This window comes from Agrilus planipennis, unplaced genomic scaffold, assembly GCF_000699045.2.
Source record: "Agrilus planipennis isolate EAB-ADULT unplaced genomic scaffold, Apla_2.0 scaffold83, whole genome shotgun sequence".
NCBI classification, from domain to species: domain Eukaryota; kingdom Metazoa; phylum Arthropoda; class Insecta; order Coleoptera; family Buprestidae; genus Agrilus; species Agrilus planipennis.
In genome coordinates, this window is record NW_020438895.1 from 153,941 (window position 1) to 166,036 (window position 12,096).

The following is a 12,096-nucleotide window of genomic DNA, read 5'->3' on the forward strand; positions in this document are numbered from 1 at the left end:
TAACTTAATTCCTTATTCCGATAGCTCTTTTCTATACCTATGTGTTTTCTAGTCTCAACAAAGTTAGTCAAAGACTTCTTTCAACGGTTTTTGTTGTTTTTCCTTGGTTATTTTGCCCGCCAAAGTCAAGGGACGCCGAAAAGACTTGCAATATTGATATATTATGTCATTGTATTGAACACAAGGGGAAGAGGGGCGCTAGAACCGAGCTTTGCTCCTGGAGAAATTATTCTGGACGGAACCCTGTTCATATTGTTGTATTTTTATAGTGACGAACGAAATTTAATTTAATCTATTGTCAACAGTATTGATATAAATGTTTGCTGTATTTAATTAAAGTCCTTTTTAAAAATCTTTCGTATTATTCCAAAATATTGATATTCTGTGACAATTGTTATAAAATTTTTGAAAGATCAACTAAGTGTCTGGAAATACTACCAGATTTCTCCAGTCGACGAATTCTTTTTTTTATCTCTTTTTTGGTAAGAAATGATAAATTGGTACACACGAATTTTACACTGCACCTGTACCGTAATATCGTCTTTTTGTAAACCGAAATATGACGTAAGAATTAAAAAATAGAATTGTATTGAAATCTCAACGCGTGGAGACGTACCTGTCATCTATCTATAAAGCGTATTTGAATGACAGCCATTTTTAATATTCCAATTGAATTGAATGCTTCGATTTACAGAGCAACAATTACATATTCATTGAAAAATATATAATACGCGAAATCAATGTTAAGTTTGTGGCGTTGCCGACTTCAAAATATCCAAATAAGACAAAAATTCTTATTTTCTTTGTTCATAAGTAATTTTCAAGCCAAGAATTGCCATTTTTGTTTGGATTTAGACATATTGTAGACTTTAGTTAAATACAAGCATGATATTTGAAGGAAATTACGACACATCGTAAAATTATTGAAATATTACTAATGTTATTCATTTTTCTTTATTAGTGTCCGCTGCAATTCCTACCTGACATCTCTTTTCTGTGCTTATGATATTCTGTACAACTGTCTTTAAAGCCCTTTAAAAATGCTGGCAACATTCTCATATTTTGCTTGTGTGTATCTCTTTCTGTTACACATTAATTTTCTTTATTAGTGTCCGCTGCAATTCATACCTGACATCTCTTTTCTATGTTTACGATATTCCCTACCTACAACGTCTATCGTGAGTAAATGTAGGCGTTCTTTCAGAAATAACTCTGGTCTAATTAGTAAGTAGAAAGAAGAAAGTAAATGAGACAGTTTTACTGCGAATTATGCCAATTTTGATCATCCCAACTACAGCACACTCAACTTAAGCTAAATTTGGAGTAGCTACGTCTGAGTGTAAACGCAAATTCGTGCTTACGATTTAATATTTCTACAGTTATAGCAATAATCGTACCACATAGCGGTTCATTGCGGTGACAAATCCAATAATAAGGGATAAAATATTCAGACCACATTGGACAATCAGCTGCCGAATAACACCAATCGTGATGCTGACAACACCTGATAAAAACAATCATGTTAATATAATTCTACTTCTACTAGTAATAATTAAGATTAAATAACTTCAAGTAAAGCAGCTTGCATGTAGGTGTATTATATATGTTAGTGATTTTGTCCTAAATTAGTGAAACAGTGAATTACTAGAAATAGCGTGGTAAACGTCATCTTTAGGGCATTTTGCTACCTTTAATGGAATTCAAAAATGTTTAGCAAGGTCCATAAGGATATAGACTTATCCTAACCTTACGTGGTAGGCACGTCACCATCCAGGACAAAAGTTCATGGTGGTCAAGTCACAGCATAAATAAATGCAGCAGTGATATCTATCTGTAGTAAATTGCTACCTTTAGTGGATCTAATTCCGTACTACAGATGGCGTTTACCACTCTGTTTGTAATTAATTATAAAATGCATTTTAAAGCAGCAGATAGAGTGGGTGATGTGGTTCTGCATTTTGTTGAAATTGTTTATACGACGTGTTGAGGAAAAATTCAAACTATTTGAGTGGTGAAAAGCTTTTAATTATGTAATAGCCAAGCTGACGTTTCGTTACGTTAAAAAATTTTGTCAACGCTGAAAAGGAAGATGATGATAACACAAAATGTTTTATTCCCCCATAAATTAATCACCTGTGCCAATAGACATACTGTTTAGTTTGCTTACTTATCTATTCCATCAACAGCAATTCCAGAGCCTAGAAATCCACAGTAACACCCGTATTTTTTATAAGTTAAGGGGTTGCATCCCGTCGCACAACTGATCATGTTGAACAAGCCAAATACACTTCGCTTTGGACGGGTATCGTTCTGATTTGAAATGTTTAAATCATTCAGAATTTCACTTTTGGATTTTTCAAATTTGAGTATCATTTCAGAAGCATTACTGTAAGTGAAAATTATACTGAGAATAGAAATTTTTTACACCACCCTACATTTAAAAAATTGAAAAATTAATTAACATATCCACTGAAGAGAAAAATTTCATTAGGCGGACTTGTTGTCATTTAAACAAAAAATTATATAATTACTCGCAGGAGACCCTTTATCCCTTTAGGAAGGTTTCTATTGTATGAAATGGTTCAGCAAAACCATATATCATACAAAAGAATCTTTTTTCTTTTATGCATGTCGTGGACATCCACCATTTGCTACTTATGTTCTTACAAATAAAAGTTCAATTTTATTGTAGGTACTGACTTACTAAGGTTGTGGCGATGCAATTTGAGATGGCTCAAATGGTTTGCCAGTTCTTGCAAGATACACATTGAAATTTTGCAAACGAGGTTTTTCAACGACAACTAGCGTTAGTAAAACTTTTTGTATTGTAGAAGGATTACTACTGTTACCGTATTTTGTAGCATCTGAAACAACAAAAACTTTATACACTAATGCCCACAAATATATGACAACTGTAGGTACAAATACATCCAGAAAGAATCTAAAAATCAGTATCAATAATTTTGATTGGTATTTCCCTCTTCATCATTTTGTATCGGATGGGTCTTGCTGTCGAATCTTGCTTGTCAAATAGATTTTAATTTAAAAATTTTAAAAGAGGAAAAATCACTCTATACACTGTCTTTCGAATCGGACTATTTTAGACTATTGCAGAAATAATTATAAGAGGTGTCTATGAGTAGTGATGGGTTGTATTCTCGCCTGGAGCATCAAAATTGACTAATATTGCATCAGAAGTAGTAGTTAAGAGGAGTAGAGGTGGACCTAGATTATTAGACTACTGTTTACAAATAGTTAAGGATTTAGAATATTCCAGTTTAAGGAATAACGAAGATTAGCTCAGGATAGGGAAAATGGAAGTGCGTCTCCAACTAAAAAGATGATGATCCAAGTAAAAATAAGCAGTGAATTATAAAATATATATTTTTAGCCCAAGAGATTCATTTTCTGCATTTGCTTTTAGTCATGAATTTAATCTATGCAAATTTTGAAAGGTGTTGAGGTCCAGCAGCTCATATACCCGACAGCCCACTGAGACTGGTGTTGTTTTCGAAAAAATCCCCTAGGAAGTCATTTAGATAATGAATGTCATGGTCTGCGAGAGACCTCAATGCAAGAATGACAAATAGATGAAAAACAGTCGTAACCAGGCGAGAAACAATGGTATATCTCTTATTGTTAGTTCTCATTTTACTTGAACATGAATGAAACACACATTTAATATAAATAGATGTATGAACTTATGCATATATTCATATAAGTCAGTACGTAAAAATATTTTTTTAGCATCTTGAACGACAATTTTCCAAAACTGCGTCACAGAAACTAATCAGTGACAACTGTAATTTAACATATTTATTAAATTTAGGAAAAAGAAATAAATTTTCATCAAGATCGAGTACAGGTGAAACAATATTAGTAACTAAACAATAGCAAACACTCAAATAGCAAATGTTAAAAAAGGAGATCATCTATTACTTCCTGAGCCATCAATTATGGAAATAATTTGTAAATTTAATGATTACTCCAAGCCTTATGTAGATACCGTAAGCATTTGTTTATTGTTTCTTACATTCAACTGCAATAAAAGTAACTACTCCTCGCAATACAATAAAGAATGTTAAGCATCAGTTACAAAAGGAAAACATTTATTATTATGAGGTTTATTATATATTGTGCAGTGCCACTTTCTGAATAAGTTCGCCGTTATATCAATTTTCTCTTTTAATTTGAAGCTGTTCCCCAAAAAAGTATCGAAGATGTTCAAACAAACTTTGTAATATTGACAGTTGTAAACAAGATATTCTTTTCAAAAACTTAATTATTTGATAAGAAAAAACTTTTGACAACAGAGTTAATTTACGGCAATACAACAGTTTGCGATACCCGCGGATGAAAAACAAGTTAATTAAAAATGTCTCTTCTATTATTATTAAAGGCATACAAGATGTTCTAAAGACTGCTACAGTGCGCGATTTTTAAAGAAAATTTTTATATTACCCATTTTCCCCTACATCAGAACTAAAATGAAAAATTGATTATTACACAGAAAAGTAAAGAACGTATAATTTTTTAATTTATAGGAAGGTTCTGTTTTTAAAAATGTTAATTACTTTATCAATTATAAATTGTCTGAGCCACTCAGAGCGTAGATATTTCGTTATCGGAATATGTAAATTTACCTAGCTATACCTACCTTATTAATGTAAAAATAAGTTTCTATAACTTGAAACACCTACTTTCTTATGTAACAGAAATGTAATGATCAGTTATGTAACCAGTTAAAATAATATTAATTAATGCTTAAAACTAAAATGTTACATTCTGAATTTACACACCCATACGACTTACGCTTCAAAGACTTTTACATGATGAAGTACTCAACCATAACAAAACACACTTTAGGTTTTAAGATGCTATAAGTAAAACAATTTTGAATTGTGCTAATGTTTTCCAAACAAAAAAGAATTTATTCTTTGTCGCTAAAAATTGTCATAATACAAAGATTTATTTTAATTCTTTATTAGGTATTTAATNGTGGATTAACTTTTCAAATTAATTCATACTTTAGACTTTATTTAAAGATTATTTAAAAGCAATTTTTACAGAAAAACGTAAAAACGTAAAAATATTACTCTAATAGTTAGAGAACTACACGTACCATGTTGTATTCCCACATCAGTGATCCTCAATGTTCCACCTTTAATCATAGCCTCATAATTTGGCTTTATTTGCGTTAAATCTTGACATAGTAAACCATACATTTGACCCATCTGACCACTTTCTTCAAAAACAAAAAGAATGTGTATGTCCTTTATAAGAGCTCTATGCACGGTGGAATGCCATGATTGAGTTACTCTCCTTGCAGTTGTTGTTAGAGCTTCCCAATGATACTCAATGTATGGGATTATTTCTCTGTCTTTACTGAATAGCGTTCTATTAGTCCCTTCTTTAACACTCTGTTGTTGAAGATTTGCTAGTGCAGTAACACACATTTGAGGTATTTCTATAACATAACGGAGAACCATTTCGATAGCAAAATATTTATTAATGTGAAAACTATTTGTAATGTACTCACGTGCTTGGCTTTTCCTAAAGCTTTCTAGGCCTGTTGGTGAACAATTTTTACACAAAAACACATAATTTGCTAGAAATGGCACTAACTTTCCAAGCTGATAACCAATGCAAGATTCATGAAACCACCGACTGCAGTTTGCACAAAGAAGTTCCACTATATTTAAATTACGTTCTTTTCCACTGCAATATGATAAACGTTGTTGTTTTTAGTCATTAAAAACAAAAATTATGCTTACAAACTATGTACATAACCTCAATCATATTATTGGTTAAAAATTATCTTAAAAAATACTTTAAATAATACACACCAATAGCAATTGCTGTTTGTTTCGTATTTTTTGTCAGTTTTATCATCTTCATTTGTTTTATTTGATACTAACAAATCATTTTCTATTTCCGGCTTATTTGCTTGAAAGCATTCACTTGTTTTTGCGGTGGAAGTTGAATTATCGGACCTACAAAACAAAATTAATAAGGAAACATTTCAGAAATTAGTTTGTAAACTTACTTTGTTTCATTTTCTTCTGCCATATCTTAGAATTATGCTGAATAAACACTTTTTTATTATACTAGGTTAAGTATTGTACTATTCAACGAACAACAACAAACCAAGCTATATGTACACTAATAACACTGTCGCTGATTAATAATATTTTTATTTTATTGCTTGTTACCTTATCTCGAATTAGATTTTTGAAAAATATGAAAAAACGACTATTTACAAATTTCAAATCCTTCCCAACTCCTAACAATGAACGTCATAGATACAAAGAAAAGCAGTCAGCCTTCTATGATCGAGAAAAACCAGATACAGGGTGTTATAAATTTAAGCTACAAAATTCTTATTGTAACTGCCTATTAATTCTAGAAAAGAAAGCTATTACAGAAAAAAAACAATTATGCAGTCTAATTGACAAATATTGTAAAAAATAATACGATCCATTAAACCACGACGAAAAATTAAAAATAAATTATTCACAAAGGTATAAGCTTTATAACTAATTATGACAATAATAATGCGTATAATTCTTGAGAAAATCTAATTGAACCCTTAAATTTCATCTTAAGGATTTTGTTTTGTACCACATTCGGCAATGGGCCCTAAAAATCTCATCATTAAGAACATTCAATGAAAATTCTGCATTTTCCACTCTTCCAGTTGTATTTAGAGTGACACTTTCGTTTCAAATGTCAAAGAAAATTTCAGTGAAATGCCATTTATTACATTATTTTCTCCAGTTATTTCATGGATTCAAGAAAGTGTATCTCATTCCATCACGGGTAATGCCGTACAAGGCACCAGTGGGATTGAAGGAATTTTTCTGCCCCTCAACGATGAAAATGATACTTTTCACAACATAAAAGAGATAACAGACGTTGACTTTAATGAAAGCGAAGTAAAATTGAGCGTAACAGAAACTAGCGACGACAGTGAAAGTAATGACATAACGAGATATAATGATAACGTAGAAAGTTTAACTGATGATATACAAAATAGCGACAATGTCGAAATCATTGATGAATCGTGTGAAGAACATTTCCCATTCGAAGAAACGGAAGATACTGAAGAAGATGACTTTGTATCAGTAAAATCCGAAAATGGAAGTGAAATTTTCCCATACAAAAATGACCAAATTAGCATATTTGACATGTATAAAAGATCCTCGGTGATAAACAAGAAACTTTCCGGATTTAATTCTCAATTTTCACCTTCAGTCAGAAAATATACTTCCTCAATCCGAAAACCGCTGGTTACTAAAGAAGAAATACGAGCACTCACTAAATTTTATAAAAAAGTTAATCCTAACTATACCCCAAATGAAAGAAAAAGAATCATCCCACGAAGCGAAGAAGAAAGAGAAGCTGTGGCCGATACATTGCGGTTTGTTGAATGGTATAAGAGTAAATTTTCGTGAAATATTTAAATTATATTAAAAATAAATTGGTTATGTTTTATTCTTCTTTGTACTTCGGACAAATTAACATGCTTTTACAATTCTGTACCAAAAAAAGGTAAAAGAACGCCATTACTGTATGACATAAAATTTGGCACTGTTTGTCGGCATTCACTTCGGGGCCAAAAGTGTGAATGTTACTTCAATGGCGAAATTTCATAAAATTACGAAATTTTGCCGAGTACACTTCTTTTCTTTCGATTGTTAGTGGTGATTCGCTTGTTTCTTCTTGCGGTAAACACAAACCACTCTAGGTGATTATGGTAACCTTTTATTGCTGGTTAATTGGATCAAAAAATTAAAAAAGGAAATAAAATATCTCACAATAGACGATTCTATAGGGCACTTAACTCAATCATTTGCCAAGTTATCCACTATTAACGTAACATTGGCCATTTTTATTACATTGTATTGCCTACAAACATAATTTATTGTTACGATATAATAAACAATTAAATAAAATTACATTTTTACTGTCATATCGTAAGTACATCACATCAAATGAATCTTGTTAAATTACACGGATGGCAAAATAATATTTCATACAAACGTTTATAGTTATAAATAATTTATTTATAAAGTTTATTACGCGATATCATAAGATGTTTTGCAGGAGCCTTAATGGCGATGACGTGCAAAGGGCTCTTGATGAAGGACAAAGATATCTACTCAGACACATAGCAAACTTCCTATCACATTCGCAAAGTTTATACGCACAAGACGTGGGCCCACCCCATTCACCATGATGTATAGCTGCAAGAGACTCTTTTTTATAATTCATACGACATTTTATTGTAATTCGGTTTACTGATAGAATTAACCATTCCAATGGAGAGTTTGGAAGAATTTTTTCAAAAAAAATGAGTTAGAATTAGGGATGCAATGTAGAGAAGTAAATATTAGGAAGGGAGTCAGGCAGGGATGCACACTGTCACCGCTACTTTTTAATCTATACATCGAAGACACGATCAACATCATTAAAGACAGTAGTACTACTGTAGGGATAGATATACAGGGGCAAAAAATTAGTATGCTTAGATTTGCAGATGATGTAGCAAGGAGAACCTAGAGATAGCTTTAAATAAAATGGAAACGGTAGTGACAGATCAGTAGGTACTGTATGAAAATAAATAAAAGAAAAACTAAAATACTGGTATGCAAGGGAAGAAAAAGTAGGGAATGTAGACGTACGAAATTAAAACAGAACAGAGCACATTATTTCTGAAATACTAATGTACTAGCATTTTCTTAAGAGATCTAAAGAAACCACAAAAGCCTTACATCAGCTGCTAATGCTGGTGGATGGGTTGTCCCTCCTTAGCACTCCCGAGAGCAAGGCGAAAGGTTCTTTTAGTAATCGTGGAAGTACGCGGGAAATGACTGGAGGTGAAAAAGATGAGACAGACGTGAGAAAAAGCAGAACACTGTCTATGGAATATTACTGCACCAGCATTTGCTTAGGTGATCTAAGGAAACCACAGAAAACCTTGGACCAGCTATTAATACTGGTGGCCGGACAGTTCCTCCATACTACGCCGGAAGTCAGAACGGAAGGTCCTCTTCAGCATTCTTCGAGGAATTGTTGGAATGGGTGAGTGGTAGTTGAAGTGAGATAGATGAGACGGCTGCATTCTAAGGAAACCACAAAAAAAAACATGGACCAGCTACTAATGTTGGTTGCCGGGCAGTATGAGACCGATGAAATTAAGATAGAAAAAGTCAGAACATTATCTGTGGAATATTACTTCGCCAGCATTTGCCTGAGCGGTCTAAGGAAACCACAAAATATGGGCGTACATTCCCTCTTTACTACGTAGGAGGCCAGGGCGAAAAGTCGTCGTCATCTTCAGCGTCTTTTTAGGAATTGTGATATTGGAATTGTGGCGACAAGATGAGACGGACGAAATTCAGAAAATCGCCAAGTTATCCAAGGTAGTGTGACCGTTTCTGCAAGGCAGAACTGAGGTAGAGTCTTGGAGAAATTAGTAGCGGGTGGTTATGCAATCATCTAAAAAGCATCTACTTTATTACTAGGAATATCACCCCAATATTTTTGATATAGATATCTATTTTACGCTAAAACAATGCAATTTACCGTAGGTACCCATTAAAAAATGCATATTTTGCATGAAATCGACCTTTTCAGTTTTTCTGTAACTTTTAAATTAATGTTTATTTTTTAAAAAATATTGTTGAAGATTCTTGTTTAGAGCTTGTTAATTCTATCCATAAACCGAATTTTAATAAAATCCATTAACTTAATTCCTTATTCCGATAGCTCTTTTCTATACCTATGTGTTTTCTAGTCTCAACAAAGTTAGTCAAAGACTTCTTTCAACGGTTTTTGTTGTTTTTCCTTGGTTATTTTGCCCGCCAAAGTCAAGGGACGCCGAAAAGACTTGCAATATTGATATATTATGTCATTGTATTGAACACAAGGGGAAGAGGGGCGCTAGAACCGAGCTTTGCTCCTGGAGAAATTATTCTGGACGGAACCCTGTTCATATTGTTGTATTTTTATAGTGACGAACGAAATTTAATTTAATCTATTGTCAACAGTATTGATATAAATGTTTGCTGTATTTAATTAAAGTCCTTTTTAAAAATCTTTCGTATTATTCCAAAATATTGATATTCTGTGACAATTGTTATAAAATTTTTGAAAGATCAACTAAGTGTCTGGAAATACTACCAGATTTCTCCAGTCGACGAATTCTTTTTTTTATCTCTTTTTTGGTAAGAAATGATAAATTGGTACACACGAATTTTACACTGCACCTGTACCGTAATATCGTCTTTTTGTAAACCGAAATATGACGTAAGAATTAAAAAATAGAATTGTATTGAAATCTCAACGCGTGGAGACGTACCTGTCATCTATCTATAAAGCGTATTTGAATGACAGCCATTTTTAATATTCCAATTGAATTGAATGCTTCGATTTACAGAGCAACAATTACATATTCATTGAAAAATATATAATACGCGAAATCAATGTTAAGTTTGTGGCGTTGCCGACTTCAAAATATCCAAATAAGACAAAAATTCTTATTTTCTTTGTTCATAAGTAATTTTCAAGCCAAGAATTGCCATTTTTGTTTGGATTTAGACATATTGTAGACTTTAGTTAAATACAAGCATGATATTTGAAGGAAATTACGACACATCGTAAAATTATTGAAATATTACTAATGTTATTCATTTTTCTTTATTAGTGTCCGCTGCAATTCCTACCTGACATCTCTTTTCTGTGCTTATGATATTCTGTACAACTGTCTTTAAAGCCCTTTAAAAATGCTGGCAACATTCTCATATTTTGCTTGTGTGTATCTCTTTCTGTTACACATTAATTTTCTTTATTAGTGTCCGCTGCAATTCATACCTGACATCTCTTTTCTATGTTTACGATATTCCCTACCTACAACGTCTATCGTGAGTAAATGTAGGCGTTCTTTCAGAAATAACTCTGGTCTAATTAGTAAGTAGAAAGAAGAAAGTAAATGAGACAGTTTTACTGCGAATTATGCCAATTTTGATCATCCCAACTACAGCACACTCAACTTAAGCTAAATTTGGAGTAGCTACGTCTGAGTGTAAACGCAAATTCGTGCTTACGATTTAATATTTCTACAGTTATAGCAATAATCGTACCACATAGCGGTTCATTGCGGTGACAAATCCAATAATAAGGGATAAAATATTCAGACCACATTGGACAATCAGCTGCCGAATAACACCAATCGTGATGCTGACAACACCTGATAAAAACAATCATGTTAATATAATTCTACTTCTACTAGTAATAATTAAGATTAAATAACTTCAAGTAAAGCAGCTTGCATGTAGGTGTATTATATATGTTAGTGATTTTGTCCTAAATTAGTGAAACAGTGAATTACTAGAAATAGCGTGGTAAACGTCATCTTTAGGGCATTTTGCTACCTTTAATGGAATTCAAAAATGTTTAGCAAGGTCCATAAGGATATAGACTTATCCTAACCTTACGTGGTAGGCACGTCACCATCCAGGACAAAAGTTCATGGTGGTCAAGTCACAGCATAAATAAATGCAGCAGTGATATCTATCTGTAGTAAATTGCTACCTTTAGTGGATCTAATTCCGTACTACAGATGGCGTTTACCACTCTGTTTGTAATTAATTATAAAATGCATTTTAAAGCAGCAGATAGAGTGGGTGATGTGGTTCTGCATTTTGTTGAAATTGTTTATACGACGTGTTGAGGAAAAATTCAAACTATTTGAGTGGTGAAAAGCTTTTAATTATGTAATAGCCAAGCTGACGTTTCGTTACGTTAAAAAATTTTGTCAACGCTGAAAAGGAAGAACAATAAATAGTCTCTAGATAAAAACACTGGTTCACTTTGTGTGTTTTTTTATATAATTTGTCATTATTTCACCTAGCAAACTACATTGCTGCTTATTCAAAAACCTCGTATTACAATGACTGATTTTACTATAAGAATTGGTGCCTACTGTTGTTAAACCTGTCAGACCTCATTATTGCACATTATAACAACTTTTCAAACATTCATTTACAACAATTTCTTTTTAGAAGTCATTAATTCAATGAAAATGTATTTTAA

General features: G+C 32.4%; 3 protein-coding genes across 3 annotated transcripts in view; all 3 read right to left on the reverse strand.

Moving 5' to 3' along the window:
- LOC108734276 (set1/Ash2 histone methyltransferase complex subunit ASH2) overlaps window positions 1-6,282 on the reverse strand; it is a 12,872-nt gene extending 6,590 nt beyond the window's left edge. The window contains exons 1-4 of the mRNA XM_025973130.1: window positions 6,047-6,282; window positions 5,847-5,993; window positions 5,540-5,718; window positions 5,123-5,467 (exon numbers count right to left, since the gene is read on the reverse strand). Coding sequence (XP_025828915.1) covers window positions 5,123-5,467; window positions 5,540-5,718; window positions 5,847-5,993; window positions 6,047-6,069 — 694 coding nt within the window. The 5' untranslated portion in view covers window positions 6,070-6,282. The remainder of the gene's footprint in view (window positions 1-5,122; window positions 5,468-5,539; window positions 5,719-5,846; window positions 5,994-6,046) is intronic.
- The window catches only part of LOC112904032, a 14,025-nt gene continuing 3,130 nt past the window's right edge, over window positions 1,202-12,096 (reverse strand). Inside the window, exons 2-4 of the mRNA XM_025973132.1 lie at window positions 2,705-2,864; window positions 2,168-2,386; window positions 1,202-1,504 (exon numbers count right to left, since the gene is read on the reverse strand). Coding sequence (XP_025828917.1) covers window positions 1,303-1,504; window positions 2,168-2,386; window positions 2,705-2,864 — 581 coding nt within the window. The 3' untranslated portion in view covers window positions 1,202-1,302. The remainder of the gene's footprint in view (window positions 1,505-2,167; window positions 2,387-2,704; window positions 2,865-12,096) is intronic.
- Window positions 8,014-12,096, reverse strand: part of LOC108734336 (basic phospholipase A2 PA-12A) — a 72,149-nt gene continuing 68,066 nt past the window's right edge. The window contains exon 6 of the mRNA XM_025973133.1: window positions 8,014-8,246. Within this exon, the coding sequence (XP_025828918.1) occupies window positions 8,089-8,246 (158 nt within the window). The 3' untranslated portion in view covers window positions 8,014-8,088. The remainder of the gene's footprint in view (window positions 8,247-12,096) is intronic.